Source organism: Crassostrea angulata, chromosome 4 (assembly GCF_025612915.1).
Source record: "Crassostrea angulata isolate pt1a10 chromosome 4, ASM2561291v2, whole genome shotgun sequence".
In the NCBI taxonomy this organism is placed as follows: domain Eukaryota; kingdom Metazoa; phylum Mollusca; class Bivalvia; order Ostreida; family Ostreidae; genus Magallana; species Magallana angulata.
This window is the reverse complement of record NC_069114.1, coordinates 22,318,552-22,339,304: the sequence shown is the minus strand read 5'-3', so window position 1 is coordinate 22,339,304 and position 20,753 is coordinate 22,318,552. Positions and strand designations below refer to the sequence as shown.

The window sequence follows — 20,753 nt, the reverse complement described above, 5'->3', positions numbered from 1 at the left end:
CCACAGAGTGCCTTTGGTTGAAGGGTTGGCAGTGACCTTTAATAACATTGCTAGGTCAAAAGTCAAGTTCATATCAGACCACACAAAATTTTGTATATCATATCATAAGATACAGTATCATAATTTATTATGTATTAAGTATGATGCAATTTTTGGAATTTAATAACAAACTCCTTCATGGTATATTAAACAATTTTTGTGTCAGTAAATGGAACAAAGCTGTCTCTCAACTGTGCGAAGTGTGTATAAAACACCTTTGAATTCGTATGATTGCAAAATTGTCAAACATTTTTGGGAGATGATAAGCATTTACTTAAGATTTGAAATCACATGGAAAACTGTTGTACTGGGTGATTATAATGAAATTAGCAAGAAAACTTCCTTTTTAAAAAACTTTTTATCTTTCATAAGTTTTACTTTATATAAATATAAAATGAAATTTAGAATTCAGAAAGCAAGAATGTGTGAGCAAGACCTAAGGCACAAGCTTAAAAATGCACTTTTTCTCCAGAATGTAATAATCACCAGTACTGGTAAAAATAAAAACGATTTTTATAAAAGTGTTGGAAACTATAATTTTAAAACAGTATATGAAGTACAAATATTTTTGATAAATAAAATATGATATGTAGTACAGAAATACGATGCATGTTACATATAGATGAAGATATATCTATATGTATGTGTATCAAAATATGAATATTTATATATTTATTGATTATGATGAATACATATTATTATATTTAATAATAGATTTATGTACAATAATTTTGAGCACACTTAGACGAAGTTGGGGGGGAGGTTGTGCTATACCCCAGGCGTCGTGTCAGCGGTGGCATCAGCGTTGGCGTCCAGACCTGGTTAAAGTTTTCATTGCAGATCCTGTATGTAAGTTGGTACTTGTCCCATCTTCACCAAACTTGCATGGATGATGCATCTGGACCTACTTATGGACTTGACAGGTATGAATGCTGAATCTGAGCCATAGGTTTCGGATGCTGGAGGAGGTTAAGGTTTTAACAGCTGGTTAAAGTTTTTGGAGCAGGTGCCCTGTAATGATTATATCTTAGTTAATACTGGTCCTAACTTCACCAAAGTTGCATGGATGATGTGTCTTATGATACTGGTGCATCTGACAGGCTTGAATGCTGAATCTGACCCATAGTTTTCAGATGCTGAATAAGGTTTAGTTTTTAGCTCACCTGAGCTGAAAGCTCAAGTGAGCTATTCTGATCACATTTTGCCCGTTTGTCCGTTTGTCTGTCCGTCCATCCGTCCGTCCGTCTGTAAACTTTTTACATTTTGAACTTCTTCTCTAAAACCGCTTATCCAATTTCAACCAAATTTGGCACAAAGCATCCTTATGGAATATAAATTGCAGAAATAAAAGTCCGATCTGTATTCAAAGTGGAGAAAACCTTGAAACTGTAGAAAAAGTGGGGTGCATTTTTAAAAATCATCTCAAGAACTACTGAGTCCAATTCAACGTAGTTTAGCATAAATTATCCTTATGGGAAGGAAAATATAAATTGCAAAAATTAAGGGCTAATTCTGTTTCAAATCTGAGTTATTACAAAAATAATAATAAAGGAAAGGCGTGTTTCAGCTTCGGGTTCGGCATCCGGTAAAATGGGTAGGCAAGACTTGGCCTGGGCAAAACAAAAGATTGACAGTTATTAATCAGCCAATCTCATTAAAATTTCAGGATATTTGATGGACCAGTATATTTGTATTCGCTGTAAATATTGCTGCAAAATAATGCGTATTTGGAATTGACGATTGCAGATCTGCCCCGGCTTTTATTTTGCCACGGCCCGGGTTTGCATACCCATTTTACCAAGACTCGTATTCCATACTTTTAAAACGAGGTTCTTTGTTTAAAGCAGTCATGACATTATACGAAAAAGGGTCGATCTGACTATGATGAATTTGCTTGTTATGCAACAGTTCGCGTATGAAGGGAAATTTTTGAAACATGCAAAATATATTGGTGTCGATTTTGTGAAGTAAATTCAGGCTAAATATTTCAATGCGTTGACAGTTTTCACACATGACGTTGGTGTTAGCTTGTTCTGATTTTCGTTTCGTTTTCATTATTTATGCTTTGTAACCTGGGAACTATCGTCTGTATTTCGTGATTTTTACGTATCAAATCCAACAGAGACTTCGGTAAATCAAACAGTTAACTGTTTACCTGCGCAAATTAAGCAAAATCTGATGTAACAAAGAAGTACTGAAATACAATTCATTCTATCGGTAATTTGGCAGTATCTTTTGCGTAATGGTAGATTAATGCAATAAGTTTTGTTGAGATGCTCGGCATTTTCTCGAGTTTATTCAGTTTAAATAGAGTTTGATATCGCTGACGGAAATATGTAGGTATTTACATGTACATGTATATAAATGATTCATTTCGAAAAAATAAATTGTGTTCTTTATTTGTTATAGTGCATGTTTCTTGTGTTTAATTGTTTACAATTTCAATTTACTAACCATATTGGAGTGTTAAGCTTCGAATTATAAGCAAGATACAGAGATTTGCTCACAATTCTATGTTTGTACACAGATCTTAAAAACTAAAGATTGAAAAAGTAAAAAAATTGTCAATATTTATTAAGAAAATTTTCAAGTCTGTTCTTCCAGAAACCAACTTTAACAACTTATTGTATTGTAAACTTAACCTTTTTTCGTCATGATTACTCCTACTGTACATGTGATCCTTGACTGTGTTTGTGTACATTTGTATAAACTGATTTTGAATCCCAAATACCAGTGAACTGGTCTTGAGTGAATAAAAGAATTGAAAATCTTAGACCATTCTTTTTTTCCATTTTAAATGCTGAATAGGAAATACCAAGTTAAAAATCTTAAGCTGAATGTAATAAACTCATGTGAACAAAATATGACTCAAACCTAGGCGAATTGTGAGCTCTGTATCTTGCTTATAATTCTACGATTGACGCTGAAATTTTGGTTGAACATTAGAAATTCTATATGAATTAGAGTATGTTAAATACTTGTACAAACAAAATAAAAGAATGATATTCTGTATATACCTACTCTCTGGGGCCCCCTCTTTATACAATAAATAATGTGAAATCTACATCAATTTTGATAGTTTTTCAGACACGAGTAAATAAAATTGACATCTTTAAAACATTTTCCATAGTTCTGACACATTTCTGTTGCGGGGATAAAGTAATTATCGCTATTCCTAAGAAAATATCACAGCGTAAAATTATCCTGGTTTGTACGCGAGGTAAACAACAATCATTTAATTATAATGGAGAAGACAAATTAAATTTTTGAATGTTTTTAATTTGAGGAATTGAGCACATTGAGGTACAATTTTCTTCTGCACATCTATACATGTTGGATTTTTAAAATAAAATACAATAACTATTATATATTTTTTTTTAAATACAATAACTAGTAAGTAGTTGATGGAAAAAATGTACCTATATGCTCTCATATATTTTGATCGCTTTACAAAGTGGGGGGGGGGGGGGGGCAGAACGAAATATAGGGAATTGGAAGTTAACAACTTAACAGTGTACCCCTACCAAATGTTTAGTTTTATATCTTGCGTAGGATTTTCTTATTCTGGTAAAAAATAGTATTTCATGAAGGTACAATGTCAAAGATTACGTGTATGCAAAAATAAGTGTAAAATTCGAATACTTTATAATATATTTTTTTTGTTATTCTACCGAGGGACCATATGGCACAATATCTTTTGAACGCCCATTGTTGCTCAGGTGAGCGATGTGGCCCCATGGACCTCTTGTTTTGGATCAGGTCACATGTTTAATAGATAATGTTACTATTTCAAACTTGCATAGGTGATTTAACTATAATGTAAATGAATGACAGAGGTATCTTCAGATGCAGAGCCTGATCTCCATTATCAAGGATGCTAAAAAATATATCTTATTTATAACTAGTTCTATCATAACCAAACTTGCATGGATGATGCGTTTTATAATACTGATGCACCTGACAAGGCATGAATGCTGAATCTTACCCATAGGTTATGAATGCTGGAGGAGGTTAGGATTTTAAGAGCTGGTTAAATTTTTTGGAGCAGGTGCCCTCTGACGATTATGTTTTAGTTATTACTGGTCCCAACTTCACCAAACCTGCATGGATCATGCGTCTTATGATACTGATGCACCTCACAGGCTTGAATGCTGAATCTGAGCCAAAGGTTTTGGATGTTGGATGAGAGTTTAGTTTTTTTGGAACAGGTCATATGTTTTATAGATATTAGCTTGCATAATTGATTTAACTATAATTATAATTGAATTGTAGAGGTAGCTTCAGATGCAGAGCCTGATCTTCATTATCAAGGATGCTAAAAAAAATCTCCTACCTCACTCAAATCTGCTTGATAGATGTGTTTGTTGTTAAATGATATAACATGATTCCTATTATATAGGATTCTATGATATTGTACACTATTGTTTTATATGATACAATATAATATCATTTATTACATACTTAGTAATAAATACATGGTTTTTGCATACGTGATACAGATGATATCCCAAAACTCAAATCGGCCTCCGGGGCTGATACAGGTTATCAGCCCTAGGGCTGATACGGATCCGTATCACACTCCGTGTGGAACTCCTCTGCCTTTTTCCATTTCTGCATGTTAACAGACAAAAAATAAAACATTTCTTACAGTCAACATTTTTAAATGCAGTTGAAAACTTGTTTTAGAGCAGTTAATTAATTTCAAAATACGAGGAAATTCTGGTTCTGTAGCTGCATGTTTGGTAAAACAGATCTAATATTTTCATTTAATACATGTACAGACTACTTTCAACATGTTCAAATAATATTTAAAATCAATTTGTTTAAGCTGTTTAAAAATTCTATTACTAAGTATATAATAATGAATTGCTTTTCCATATCACAGCCTGTATCAGCCCTCGACCAATATCATCCCTTGGGCCTTCGGCCCTCGGGCTGATATTGGAGTCTCAGGCTGATACTGGCTGTGATATGGAAAAGGGTATGTATTATTCTCTATATAATAATATTGTTTAAAGTTATATCATATGATATGATTTTGTATCAATTTTTTGTACATTATGATATAATATAGTACTATGATATTGTTAAGTATAATATTGTATAATATTAAACAATATCTTATAATGTGATATTGTATTATATATTATTTAAACAAATGATATTTTTTCATATTATATTGCAATATATAGTATTGTATTATATTATACAATATTACTATATCAAATGATATTGTATCATGTGATATGATACAATCTTTTATCAAATTATATTGTATTATATGATACAATATCATAATTATATCAAATATGATACACTATCATACTATACAATATCATAATTTATTTTACCATATTATATATGTTACAGTATTGTGATGTATTATGTTATATGATATAGTATGATATAATACGATATTGTATTATATACATGTATTATATATTATGATATTGTATTGAGAGATTAAATACACTAATATATTACACAATACAATGTTATATCATATGTTACTTAAACAATAAAATGCTTTCTTTGGTGATTCATTCGGGATATGAAGGTAGCGACATTGCAGGAAACATACTAGTACATAACCCGCGTTAGCGGGTTATGTTGATTTTTCCTGCAATGATCGCTACCTTCATAACTCGCATGAATCATCAAAGAAAGCATTTTATTTGATCGCTACCTTCATAACTCGCATGAATCATCAAAGAAAGCATTTTATTGTTTATATTAACATCTTTCTTTAACTAATTAATAAATTGATTATGAAAAGCTAGTAAAATTCACTAAATTCCTGTTAATATACGTAAGTACGTTAGCTAAAAGAAACAGCCAAATCGTCTCTTGTGAGACTTTGAGTCTGGCATCATCATGATTATTTCGTGCAGTCCGTGAGTTTACTTAGGTCGCTGTAGATTCAGACCAATCGATAAACAAGGCGTGTCAATTTCAGTCCTGTCACTTTCAGCCGCTGTAGGTTTCGACCAATCGATAAATGGGGCGTGTAAATTTCAGTTTGGCTGCTTCTAAAGAGCTATGAATTGACTATATTTTTCCGTAAGAAAAAGAAGAAATTATACATGGTAGATGTAAATATTATATCATATTGCATCATTATTTTTTACAGTATTATATTGTATTAAATGATATATATTGGAAGTATCAGAGGATGCAATATCATATTTTATATTATTGTATTGTAAACATGATATCTTATAATACTTATGAAAGAGAAAAGCATTGTCAACCGACGCGAAGCGGACGTTGACAATGGTTTTCGAGGGGTGTCAATTTCAACTGTTACCCTTCCAAACAGGTACTTCATGTATTAATTTCATTTTACAGAATATCTTTATTTTACAAGAATGCATAACTGACTTCTTTAGGAATAAAGTGAATTCTACAGCGAACCCATGCGCCTAATTTACGTGCATGTAACAATTCGTTTTATTATACTTTCATGTTAAATACTGAAATCTGATTGGTTTAGACGCAGTTGGTAATCCGTTCTATTACCTTCAGCGTTAGCAACGCACTTGGCAACGGGTAACTGTTAACACTGTGCCGGATAATTATGCCAGTGCCAAGGTGGCATTTTTGCACCCGCTTAAGATGCAGTTTCGGAAAAATCCATGTATGCCAAATGATAGACCATTGTCTAGAGAGTATATAACCACTTTTGTTTTTAGTGTTTCAACTGTCAGGTGAGATATTTATCTTTAAAAATTAATATCCCATCGGAAAATGATAATTCCCATAGGAGAATTGATTCTCCTGCAGGAAATATTGACAATCCTATAGGATTTTTTAAAAGTCCTATAGGAATTATATTTCTTATAGGAGAATGGTATTTCCTGTAGGAATTTGATTCAGACATGTAGTTTTCCTATAGGATATTAAGTTTTCCTATCGGATTTTATCAAATCCTATCGGAATTGAAATTCCTATAGGAAGTTCTTGTATTCCGATAGGAAATTTCAAATTACCTATAGGAATATTGTTTTTCTTATGGGAAAAATTATTTTCCTATAGGAATTTATTTTTGAAAGGTAAATATCTCACCTGACAGGTGAGATACAATGATATCAAAGGTGGTTGTTAACTCTGTAATCAATGGTCTATCGTATGGCATATTTGAATTTTTCGATATATGCAGCTTAAGCGGGTGCAAAAATGCCACCTTGGCACTGGCATAATTATCCAGCACAGTGTTTGTTGCTTTTTTATATAAAAGCAGTAAAATTTTTATTAAAATTAAGACATTCAGTATAATAAAATAGTGCCTGTTTGGGGGGGGGGGGGTAACTGTTGAAATTGACACCTCGAGACAACCATTGTCAACCGACGCGAAGCGGAGGTTGACAATGGTTTTCGAGGGTTGTCAATTTCAACAGTTACCCTCCCAAACAGGCACTATTTCATTATACTGAATGTCTTAATTTTAAATAAAATTTTACTGCTTTTATATAAAAATGAAGTGAATTCTACGGCGAACCGTACGCAAATGTAACAATTCGTTGTGTTACTCGTTGCCAAGTGTGTTGCTAACGCTGAGGATAAAAGAACGGTCTATAAGCTGCGTCTAAACCAATCAGATTTCTGTATTTAGGTATTTAACAAAGTATCATAACAAAGTTTATTATATGAAAGTTCAAATTTATCCCCAATGATAAGTACCTAACTAAACCCGACTGAAATGTAAATGTATAAAAACCGTAATATATCATCAATAATACCCCAATAAGTCGGTCCACAATATGTCATATTTGGCCTAGTAAATATTATATAAAGATATAGAAATACGTGTAATGTACACAATGTATTTGTTATTCATCATAAATATTCATGTTGAAACGCGCTTTAGTAACTTTTCTCTGGCCCAGCTTCATAACAACTGGTTTGACAGGACAGCATAGGAACTGCTCGACAAACAAACCATTCAATGAGACATCAGCAATAAAGATATGCGATACCTTGCAGGTTTCTCCTGGGATTCTGGGAACAATCAATTATTCAAGTTTTTATGTGTACACACAATAACCGATAGAATGACAAGATCTAAATGAAGATCGAGGTGGATTAATTATTTATTGAGTCTGACGGTCCATATCAAACTGTCATATAGGATAGGTGAAATCTGACTTTCTGATCAAGATCTATAGAAAGACACATTTTGAGTGTAGAAACTTTCTTCTGCATGCGTGGCCATAATATAGATATCTCTTACACGTCATTTTTAATATCATTATCAGTGTACCAATACATGTACCTCTAAGTGTTTGTAGATATTGCACACAAAGAGTGATTCATGAAACCGCCAGAAACGTGTAACTCTCCCATAACCGTATAACGGTCAACAGTAACATATCGATCTTTGATGCATCATGATGAGTATATAGAACATTCTAAACTTTGAAAAAAGGTTGTCAAAAATTGATAAATTGTTTCGATTAATTTTCATGCGCGGATGGAAGGGGGGGGGAGAGTCCCCACCCCCCTCGAAAATGAAAATTTATTAAATTTACATAGTAAAATTATCGCAAATATGCCTCGGACCCCCCCCCTCCCCGGCAAACACAATTATCCTTCGGACCCCCCCCCCCCCCCCCCCCCCCCCTTGCAAAAAACTTCTGGATACACGCATGATTTTTCTTATTTTCTATATGAAAAAAATATTTATTTATTTATGTGTTCTATTTCTTTTTATAATAATAAATATATGCTCTAAGTAATACTAGTATTGAAATGATTTTATACTTGGTTGTAATGTTTCACGAAGTTTATCTGATTGGAACAGTGTGTAAATATCGATTATCATTACAAGCATAACGACTAATCTAATGATTTCCTATTAAGTGGTTTCAGAATTTTATTCTTTTTCTTATTCAGACTTCCAGACCAGCATCTTTGCACTCAGCACTTATGATGTAAAATTCATAGATTATTGGAAAGCAATTTCTTGAGGTGAAAGCTATAAAAAAACCCCATTGATTATATTTAGAACGTAGTTCATAAGAAAGGACACACGAGAATAGTCCCATTATCATATAGAATAGTTCTTAATGAGAACGTTGAAGCGTTTCCAAGAAAAAGATTATATTGATAAGAACAAAAAAGATGTGGATATCTTCGTTTCCTGATTACTAGTACCCCAACCTTTACGAAAGAATTTTGTAATTGAATAAAACTGTACACAATTTCTACAATATTTTATGATATTTAAAAAAAATCGTAAAGGAACACTAAATTTCTTGATACACCCCATTAAATCAATTTAATCAAACGAGTTATCTGATTGGTTCTAGACAATCACGTGTCAGGGCAATATAACTTCATATTTCCTAGTCATCGTCATATTTATCATCGTATCCCACCCCTTCGAAAGCCACGTGATTTTTCATTCCATTCGTATGAAAAGTCCCGAAGAAGAGCATACGATATAATCAAAAGATTAATTCTACAAAAATTCACTTTATATTCCTTTGATAACAGAAAACTAACAGAAAGAAACCGGTTAACATTTAGTACGTTATTGCTTTGCAATAGTTGAAAACTCATTATAGAACCCCATGTAACAAGATTATCACCTGTCGTTCGGTATGATAAACAATTTATTGCACGAACGTTCGGGAGATATTAAGATCTATTCTCTCAGAAAAATCATATTTCCCTCGGGCGTTGCCCTCATAAAATATTTTTTCCCTGGGGGGAATAAATCTTCATATCTCCCTCACATTCATGCGATAAATGTATAATGCATTTATTGGACTCCATATTCCATCCCATGTGTCCAATTATTATGATCAGTCTTCTCTATGATACTCTATCATTTGTAAATGTGATAAAGTTATTTACACGTAATCGTTAAGAATACTTAAGGCGGTATGGAACAAGTTGGGATATCAATTTGGATGCAAATTATCAAAATACATCATATACAAAATATTAACTTTTTTACTGAGATATAGATTGTACACTTCCTAGTCGGTTTTAAACTCTAATAACCTAACTACGCTACACTCTTAGCATTGTTGAAGAAGAAAACAAATATATCATTATACCTCATTATAATAATGATATAATATAACGCGATATCTGGCCCAGGGGCTATAAAACTTAGATGTGCTTACTTTTGATCTAAGTCTCACTTTTACAGAAGGAACCTATAGTGGGAAAGTGATACTGAGATCAAAAGTTTTATAGCCCCGGGGCCTGATTGGTTCTAGACAATCACGTGTCAAGGCAATGTGACTCCATTTTTCCCTGTCATCGTCATATTTTTTCATCGTATCCCACCCCTTCGGCAGCCTCATGAGTTTTCGATCCATGCGTATGAAAAATCCCGAGGATGAGCAAACGATGTAATCAAATAATTAATTCTAAGATTTTATCGGATTAAATTAAAGGTCAAGTGGCGAAACGTAGTTAATGTTTATTTATGTCTTGAGGCGAATTTTTAGTGAATAACAATAATGAGATCTGATAATTTGCTTCATTACTTTATTTAAAAATAGGGCTTTTACATAAGTTACGCTGTATAAGTCAATCGCTATATTAACAAAGATACAAGAAATAAAAAATGCATTTTGTTTTTTTACCGTGCCGGTAAAATACTACAAAATATTTGAATAACCCCGCCTTAAACGGTTCACGTTACATACATCTCGGTCTATCAACAACAATGGCGTCGACGAGAATGAGGGATAGACCGTTATGTTTGACAGATTTGGCAAGGAAAGAAAAAGGAGACAGACTGACAAGGGTACGAACAAAGGGAAGATTGTCATCTGAGACCATGTATATTGATGGAATAGGAATTAAAGCCGAATTAAACTTAAGTTTCCATCATGATTGAAGATTGTCTTTTCTTTAAAAGTTATAAACCACAAAAGGATTTCCGTTTGGAGGGATTTTTGAATAAAGAATTATAAATAAACACTCTTAGTACAGGCATCCCTCAGGAAGAGGGGGTATTTACTCCGTTTACCGTGTCGATGACTTGTTTCATCTTTATCACACATAAATAAATATCGGAATTAGAATGATTCGAGTATCATCTCATCTAATATAAGAATTATATAATTCAAGGCAAGTTTAAAGTTTAAAACGATTAAAACACAATGTTTTCTTCAAAATAACCTGACGTTCGAAACAATTAACAACTTATTGCATGATGGTGAGGGAGATATAAAGATCATTCGAACCTATGATTATTGCAAAAGAAGTTACGACTTACGACCAAATTTATAAATCCGCTTTAATAACCTGCGATTGTTTGAACTTAACACCAGCAAAACATCCTCAAGATATTTGAAATTATTTGATATAAATGCCTTTGTATAAAGTTTGAACGTTAGGGATCATTTAATGACCCCCCAACCCCCCCCCCCCCCCCCCGCAAAATTCTCTCTGGACACACACCATCTTGACAAACATTTTAAAGAAGATATGGGAATCAGAAGAAGCACCAACTTTCTGGTAAACGGGCCTTATAGTAAAGTTACAAAAAAGGGCTCCTCAAAGTGCAACAACTATAGAGGCATAATGCTGCTCTCAGTCGCAATGAAAGACCATAGCAGAGTGATACTGAACAGAATTACAGAAACAACAGATCCATTACTGCGGAAAGAAAAAGCCAGATTTAGAAAGAGAAGATCATGTCCTGATCAGATTTTCCTATTCAGAGAGATACTAGAGCACTGTAATGAACGGAACTTATCACTCTCATCAAGATGCTGTACTCAGACTTAAATGTCAGAGTTCTCGGTGGAACAAAGCTATCGTATGAGTTTAATTAACTGAAGACAGGCCTGAAACAGGGATGTATGCCCCCCCTTTCTCTTTACATTCTGCTTTGACTGGCCATGGATCAAGAAAGAAACCATAAAAGAACAATCGAACGGGAATTAGCTGGAACATGACAGAAATGCTGGAGGATCTAGATTTTGCTGATGATATCGCCCTGCTATCAAACAGACACTGTGACATGCAAGAAAAAGCCAACCGTCTTGCAAACACAGTAGAAAAGATTGGCCTGAAAATCAACAGTAATGAAGATAAACGCAAAATCGGAAGAACCCATCACATTATGAGGTACAATTATTGAAGAAGTCCCAGATTTTGTGTATCTAGGAAGCAAAATCACTACAGATGGGGACTCGATGGCTGATGTCCTGGCTCGAGTCTCTAAGGCCACAGGAGCATACGCTGCACTGCGAAACATCTAGAGATCAGCTAAGATCAGCATAAACATCAAAATCAGGATCTTCAAGAGTCCTCCAATATGATGCTGAATCTTGGAAAATGACGAAAGCTATCTCGAACATGATAGACACCTTCTAGACCAATGTCTTCTCAGATATCTGCGCATCTTCTGGCCGAACACCATCTCCAATAAAGAGTTGTATATAATATATACACTAGAACCAAATCCTCTATCTTAGGAAATAAGTAAAAGAAAGTGGTAGTGGATTGGACATGTTTGTAGAATGCACCCAACTTCCATCCCAAGTGTTGCAATGAAGTGGACACCAACTGGAAATGGAAAGAGAGGAAGACCAAAAGAGACCTTACGAAGATCAGTGGATAAGGAAATGGAGGAGGACAACAGGACGTGGGGATAGGTTCAGAGATGGTCACAGGACAGACCCCTGGGGATCCCTGGTTACGGCCTGATGTGCTAACCAGCACGAAGAGGAGGAAGTAAGTAGTTAGGTGTAATAATTTTGAAGGTAAACAATTATATAAACTTAAACTTGATTTTATTGAATATTTCTACAGGGAGTGAGTCACGATATGGATGTGTCCCACCACCTTAAAGCTATACACACTATAGTTTGTGTCAAATATGAATGACAGTGAACACATATAAAAATTATTTTATGCTGTAAATTACAATGCTGAATTCGATCGCGTTACCAAGATATGAAATTTTAATTGATATACTTTTTTTATTTTCCTACCAGGAAAGTAATGTTAATCAATCACCTGACATCGACAGCAAATTTCAGATATATATAAATTGGGTGGGGGGGGGGGGGGTTAACACCTTCATAATTATTATATTGTTTCAAAGAGAAAAGATACAATTTTACATAGATTTAATTGATTTTATATACGAGTACAAACCAACTTGAAGACAAATATGACGTACGTGTACACTGTATGTACTTCCCTGGAACAATGACGTATTGGTATGTGTTTTTCCCCTATAAAGGGCTATTTTAGTTCATGCGACTGTTATCATAATTATTTAAAACAGACAAGAGTAAGGGTATCGTGAATGAAAAATGTATTACAATATTATAATAACATATGATTATGTCAAAACATTTATTGTCAAAGCTGACATGAATTCATAAATACGTATTACTTCCCTTTTATCTCCGACTACCGCCATATTAGTTTTCGATTTCTATTGTTCTGCTCATCGCTACACACCCCCTATATAAGGCCGAGAGCCCTCGTCATGCTTCACCGCATTCAGGAATTTCATACACCCGAACACGTTACCTTGGACGAAAAGACTTGTAAAAACGCGTTTTGAACAAAAATAATATGACAACCACTTCACTGGCAAGATATATCTAATAAACGACGAAACAAGACAGACTGAAATCCAGGCGCAGATACTTAAGAAATTCCTCGATAATTGTAGATCGTTTTCCTGTGTTATAACATCGCACATGCGCAAACCACACACTGTGGCAGATCGAGCAATGTCAATTATCGCATGGATTTTATAAACGGGGAGTTTTTGTAGGAACGGATAGAAACGTTGTTACTTTCTTGGATTTACTATCATTTAGCTACTGTGTTTGGATGTAGTGTCGCCAGGGTTTTCAAGAAGATGCAGACGTTATGCACTCTGTATGAACGACATACGTGTTCGATGTGCAAGCGAAGTAATGCAGCACTGTCTGTGCAAAATAATACAGATACCTTGGACATCCTTTCAAAGAATAAATATATTTTGTATTTCATTGATTGTTGTTTTCTCTATTCTTTATTACTACATTTTACTACATGTGCAATGTGTAGTTCATGCATTTAGAAGTCCGTGCAACGTGAATGCCTCGATCGGAAAGCAACCGATCGTAACTTTCTCAACCGGTATATATACCCCAGTGGCAGTAGAGGAGCGATCGAAACTAATATGGCGACCAAATGCTTTTATGAATTCATGTCAGCTTTAAGCATTTGCACAATCGTGACAGATGATGTGTTATTTAGCAAACAATAACAACCACCAGTTTTAACGCGGACATACATGTACGCTATGAGGTTCGTTGCTCTTCCTTCCTCGATATTCATGAAAAGGTATGGAATTACTAATTCCAAAATATACTTATTTATATTTTTATTGTAAATTTTGTATTTACTGCCCTGTTGTAAATTTTGTATTTACATGACAAGTCATGAAAATTAACATAATTATACTGACCATTTTTTCTCCAGATGCCCTGGGGGTCTCCAATTTAACCTCATTAGAGAATAGTCTCGAGATATGATGAAAAAAATTATGAAATATATTTTGAAATTGCGTTAGGAACTAAACTCTTATCTTATGCGACTAACCGATTATTGATTTTGTAACCGGCACCATCGTTCCGACCGGTTAACCTGTTAGAGTATCGTTGTAAATATGTAAATAGTATACCGGTATAAATTTTGAAATATAGATATTACACAAAACTTTGCATTTATGCGTAAAAAAGTGAACAATGAAAACATTACAAAATTAATCACCAAGATATCTTGAGGTTTTTTGATAATCGGAGGCCTACATCTTCAAGATGTTGCAAGGATGTTACAAACTGTTTATCTGGGAATCAAGATGTTATCTTGACATCATGCCATCACAAAAGTGCTCTACTGTGTACACATGTTGTTATGCTGACAGAAAGTTTTGTTGATTGCATGGCTCCTGATTAGTTTATTAAAGAGGAGACATGCAAATAGATTTAAGAGAATACTAAATGAATCTGCGTAGATTGAAAATGATTAATAATACAGATATTCGCAATAACCAGAAAAGACTTATTGCTCAGACGGGATCTGATGACAAACAATTCCCATTAAAGTTGTTCCACTTCGATGAATTTAATTATGGAGCTAGGTATATATCTTGGTAGTTATCAAGTGGTTTTTAGCAAAAGTACTGATTTCCGAAATTATGTTAAACAATGCAAATCTTGTTATGTCATTTATCCAACTGTCAGTTCCTGGATGTATTCGGTAATAAACTCATTGATTTTTCTTACTCTCCAAATCGTAATAATACATAATTATGTATCAGTGACATTATTCATGGGTTGAATTACGTCGAAATGCCAGGCGTGGTAGATCAGGTAAAAAGAGACGCGGAGCGTTGAGTTTGGTCTGATAATCCGCGCTTAGTAACAAGATTCTTAAAGTAGAGTTACTTTTATGATAAGTTTATTATTTACCATGCCAATAATATGAAAATACAACAAAATTGTCTTTGTTAATAAAGTCTACTTGTGTACCTTTTGAACCTAGCCATCTTAATTGAAACGAACTTTTTAAAAGCACTAATTAAAAATACAGTTATTTATTGTGTACCACGTCATCAGTTTCGATGAGTGGTGAAATGAATTCAGAAAACCCGTGCACGGGTTGACATTGCATATGATATCGGACATTTACAAAATAGATACAGCGACACACCGTAATGTTTACATTTACATAACCAAGCTTTAAGCCTACAATAATGCTGTTAATTTCACTACACTCTGCTTAGTTAGAACAGTCTAACAGTGTCTCAGGACAACCCTTCACAACAATTAAAATGCCTCCTATATACCTGTAATGTAGCAAAAAATTGCAGAATCGCTTCGAAACGATTTTGGAGAAAATTAATGAAGCCGCATTGAAATAACAATAACTGTTAAATTATTCATAACAAACCATTTTGGGGCTCTAAATATCTTTAATTTAATTTATATTAATGAAGAATTTAACACTTTTTCACCAACGTTTTTACTCGCTTCGAATTTACATACCATGTTGACATTCGGAACACTCGGGATTTTTCAAATTAAATGCACTGAGTTAAAGATATATCTCCAGTCATTCTCTCACCAAAGGTCGTTATACACAAGCTTCGCTTACATTTCGTGTAAGAGAAGCTTGTGTAGCCAGTGGCGTAGCTAGCTTTTAATTTACTGTATTCAAAAAAAGGTAGGGGGTCTGAGGCAGAGCCCTGGTGGGGGCCCGGGGCGCGAAGCCCCCGGAAGCTCCTGGATTTTATCACAGGAGTCGGCAATCTTATAAATAAATAATACCTAGAGTCAAAATAAGTAAAAACCCAGCCATGAGCTTTGCCCACGAAGTGAGCGAATAAATATGAACAAAAGTTGCTGAATTCCGAGACAAACTTTATTTACCTGGTACTCTTCGAATATTTTCTTTAAAATTTCAAGACCCCCGATGCTCTTGGATTTTAGGTTTTAGCTTTTAGATTTTCAGGCTTTTGATGATGAGATATTGTCTCAAAATGTTACAATTTTACAAACTGTATGTGTAAGGGAAATGTTGAATTTTAAAAGAATGTGTAATTATATATGAAACACTGATACCCCAGCGGAAACCAACTGCATATGACGAAAGATAATAGGCGTTTTGAAACAGATCTATTATTCAAACCGTAACATACTTACCTAAATGACAAATTTTTGATTAAGTTTATCACAATGTATTGTGACTGTCAAAATTTTAATCACCCGACCGCCGACTTTAAATTACATGTAAGTATTAATCCTTAGTGCAGCATTAAGGACTGATGTCACTTTCTTTTGTGGTGACCGTGTCGTGATCGTCTTTGCCTTTATTGTGTAACTGACTAGCATGACCTCTGGTGAGAGAATGATCTCCCGTATGTCCTTTGATGAACATATATAAATATATGACAAATTTTTAATGAAAATTTACACATATTTGTATTATCGTTTCTGTGAGATTTTATCCATGCAAATGTGATATTGTGGAAACATAAACTAAAGAGCCTCCCGTGATTTAGCATTATGTAATGCGCAAGTTTGTAAAATTAAAAAAATCCAGATAATTTCCGGATTTTTTAAAGGAATTTTCGTTGATTATTAATTCGCAAACCTTGATTAAGAAAAAAATAAAAACAAATTGGTAAACTTCAAGTACCAATGATGTTTAAAATATATAAAACAAAAGATAGTACTCTTCCGATTTCTCGGCATTAAAGTATTCAATGTATTATGAATGGATATTGAACAATTTTGAATCATTTTAAACTAGTTAGATATGTATTGCTAGATAACAATGAAAGTGAAATGAACCAAATTCACATGACTGACAGCATATAAGAAGCCAGTCATTATGCATAGACCAGGTGATAATCATAGTTGATTTTTGGCAAATTATTCATAAAATTATACTTCCGATCAATGCTAAGTTTATAATGATAATATGTAAAGACTTTAGTGTAAACACTGGAAAACTTTTAGTTATTTTTTTTTATATTTTTTTTCAGGGTGCTTCTCCGCTGAGAGACCTTGCAGTTGATAGTCGCACAACTTACACTTACAATCAGTCGATACAGGAGTTTCAGCAGTCTATTGCAGGGGTTATTGAGGATAGGTTGTTAGACAGGGTTAGGGAATCAGGCTTCTTTAGTGTCATGATAGATGAGTCCTCTGATGTTTCAGTTCATCAAAACTTAGTGTTGTACATTAGGTACTTAGAGGAGTCTTTGGGTAGGTTAGATGCAAAAACTACCTTCATGGGTATTAGGCAGCTAGCCTCAGCAAATTCAAATAGCATTAGGGAAGAGGTTGTCAAGATTTTGTCAGATAAGGGCTTAGAAATTTCAAACCTTGTAGGCATAGCTACTGGTGTAGTTAAGCAGTTGAAGGATCTCTCCCCCTCTCTTCTCTCTACGCACTGTATTGCCCATAGGTTAGCCCTTAGTTGTGGTGGTGCTGCTGATCAGATTCCCTATCTTGTGAAGTTTCAGGAAATTCTCAACTCTCTTTACAAGTACTTCCACAACTCTCCTAAGAACACTGCCAAACTTGAGTCTATTCAATCTATTCTAAACTCTAGTTCTCTCAAGATGAAGGAGGTTTTTCACACTAGGTGGTTGAGTTTTGAAGGTGCTGTTGATGCTGTTGTCAAGACCTATCCCTCATTGCTATCTGTTTTCCTTGAGGAGAAGTCTGCTTAAGCTCGTAGCCTCCACAAGCCTCTCTCTTGCTACAAGTTTCTCTACTGTGCCCATTTCTTGTCTGATGTTCTTAAACAGCTATGTTTCCTTTGTAAACAGTTTTAGAGATCTGACATTGACTTCTCCTCTGTCAATCCTCTTCTGCATTCCACAGTTTCTGTTCTAGAGAGGTTAAGGGATTCTAAAGATGGAAATGTCCTGTCTTCTTTCCTACAGCAAGCTCCTTCTTCTCCATCTTTTGACTCCTCTGGACTCTGTACTTTTGATTTCAAAGGTCACTGTATTAGAGATAGTTCAAAGAAGAGGGCTGAGGCTGTTTCAGCATGTGAGAAGTTTATTTCAGGTGTCATTGCTAACTTAAGGGATAGGTTTGTTAGTGAAGGGGATGGTAAGGTCATGTCAGCTTTGTGTTCTATCTTTGATCCTTCTTTCATTTCTTCCACAATTCCTCCTTCTCAGGAGACTTTGACTACTCTCTCTGATTTCCTACAGAAGTGTTCTTTTTCAAATTCAGAGGATTTATGTTCAGAAGTAGTTGGGTTTCGTGAATTTGTTAGGCATGTAGGTAGTAGTGCAGGATTGACCTCAGTTAAGGATATAGCTCAGTTTAGTTTTAGGCATAGTTCAGTGTACCCAGTGGTAGGATATCTAGGTAGGAGACTGTTGGTTCTTCCTGTATCGACTGTTGACTGTGAGAGGGGCTTCTCCAGACAGAACCTCATCAAAACAGACCTGCACAACTCATTGAAGATAGAGTCCCTATCCAACATTATGATGATAGCCATAGAGGGACCCACATCAGAATCTTTCCCATTTGAGGATGCCTTCAACAAGTGGGCCAGTGTGAAGACAAGAAGGATATTGTGAACAGTGAAATGTGACTGATGTGATTACCAATTGGACTTTTCATAGACTTTCTTAATCTTAACTGTGAAATGTGTGACTTTGGTGTGTTATTTATTGACTATTTCCTTTTGTTGTGCTATGAGTTTATGAATGAGATTAATAAATAAAATTATTTATCTTCATTTGGTCTTCTTTTTTTGTTTTAAGGTTTTGTTTAGAATGATCAAAGATCAGTATATTCTATTATTCAATTGGAGAAATATTAATTTTATTTAAGAATAATTTCTGATAGCAATTGTGAACATATGCATGCTGTTGCAGTGTGACTTAAATTATGGTAAAAACAGCTGCAAAAACAAAGGTTAAGTTGTTTAGTGTTATCAGTAAAAAGAATGATATACATGTAATAAGATATGCGGATAGTCCGATACGCCGCGCAAGGTTGCGACACATTATTTTGGTCCAGTGTGAGCCCTGCATTTTGCACCTCAAAAAGAGTTATCTCCCCTTGGTGAAAAAAAAAGAAAATTTTAATTTCGTCAAAATATCTGCGGTAAATGATTCATTTTATTTTATATTTCAATAAAAAGAAAGTTTATGCATGTATTAACCAAGAGAGTGTAACAAATTTTAAGTTACTTTTTATAATATCTTGATAAAACATACGTTGCCCATAGACTTCAATGCAAAATTCAAGGTGTAATTAGTTGGACCATAATCATAATCATAATCAAAATTTTGATAATTCCTTTGGTGGAGTATTTTTATTTGATAACACCTTCAAAATGATATCATGATTAAGAATATCGGACCATTCATTTATTAGGTACAAAATGTGGTCGTTATACATCGAATACCTTAAAGCCCAAAAATTCGAGTCTATTATTTTAATATAGTAGTATAGATTTTCATCTCCAAACAAGTGACAACCTCGCTTGCTTTTGTAATCACTCAGTTAAATTATAGATATTAGTAAAAATCAATAAATAGGTGAAATCCCATGTCATTAAATTTTTATCTCTCTGCATCAATTTGACACTGAATCATGAAATAAAATATCGATGTTATTTTGTTATGTTTTATGTAACGAATTATCCCTAAAAAGTTCTTAAACATACTAAATTATCATTATTGTCGATCAGGACTGCAGAATTTACGACTAACGACCAAATAAATGAATGCTAATTAAAAACAAACTAATCAATGTTCATTCTCATGGCTGAAAATATTATCATGGACTTCAGAGTAGTTGTATAAATATGGTTCTGTCTGAGTTTTGTTCTTTAAATATCATTCAATGAGACTGATAATATTTGCAACTTTATCGTAAGTCCTTTTGTAAAACGCAGCCCAATGAACCATACATTGAAGGAACGGTTGATTCGCCATACTATGTGAAGGCTACCACGGTAACTGCAACTAACTGAAATCTAAGATCAGCCACGTAGAAGTCTTTGTATCCAAATTTTTCCTCTCTGTGTCGATTCAGTGAGAATTATCATAATGGTCAATAACCACTATATTTGCTGTCATAGCTTCCCATATGTGTTGAATGATGTCAAAATGTTCCCCGTCGGACTGTTTGGTTTTTGTTTTGATAGTGGTACGGTAGATGTTGATTTTTCTGAAGAGGTAACTAGTTTCT

General features: G+C 34.1%; 1 protein-coding gene across 1 annotated transcript; it reads left to right on the top strand.

Moving 5' to 3' along the window:
- Positions 1-14,090: 14,090 nt before the first annotated feature.
- LOC128182160 (zinc finger protein 862-like) lies at positions 14,091-19,290 on the top strand. Its single transcript, XM_052850769.1, has 3 exons — positions 14,091-14,361; positions 17,570-18,252; positions 18,370-19,290. The coding sequence occupies exons 2-3, from the start codon at positions 17,717-17,719 to the stop codon at positions 19,127-19,129; spliced, it is 1,296 nt and encodes a 431-aa protein (XP_052706729.1). The 5' UTR covers positions 14,091-14,361; positions 17,570-17,716; the 3' UTR covers positions 19,130-19,290.
- Positions 19,291-20,753: the final 1,463 nt, after the last annotated feature.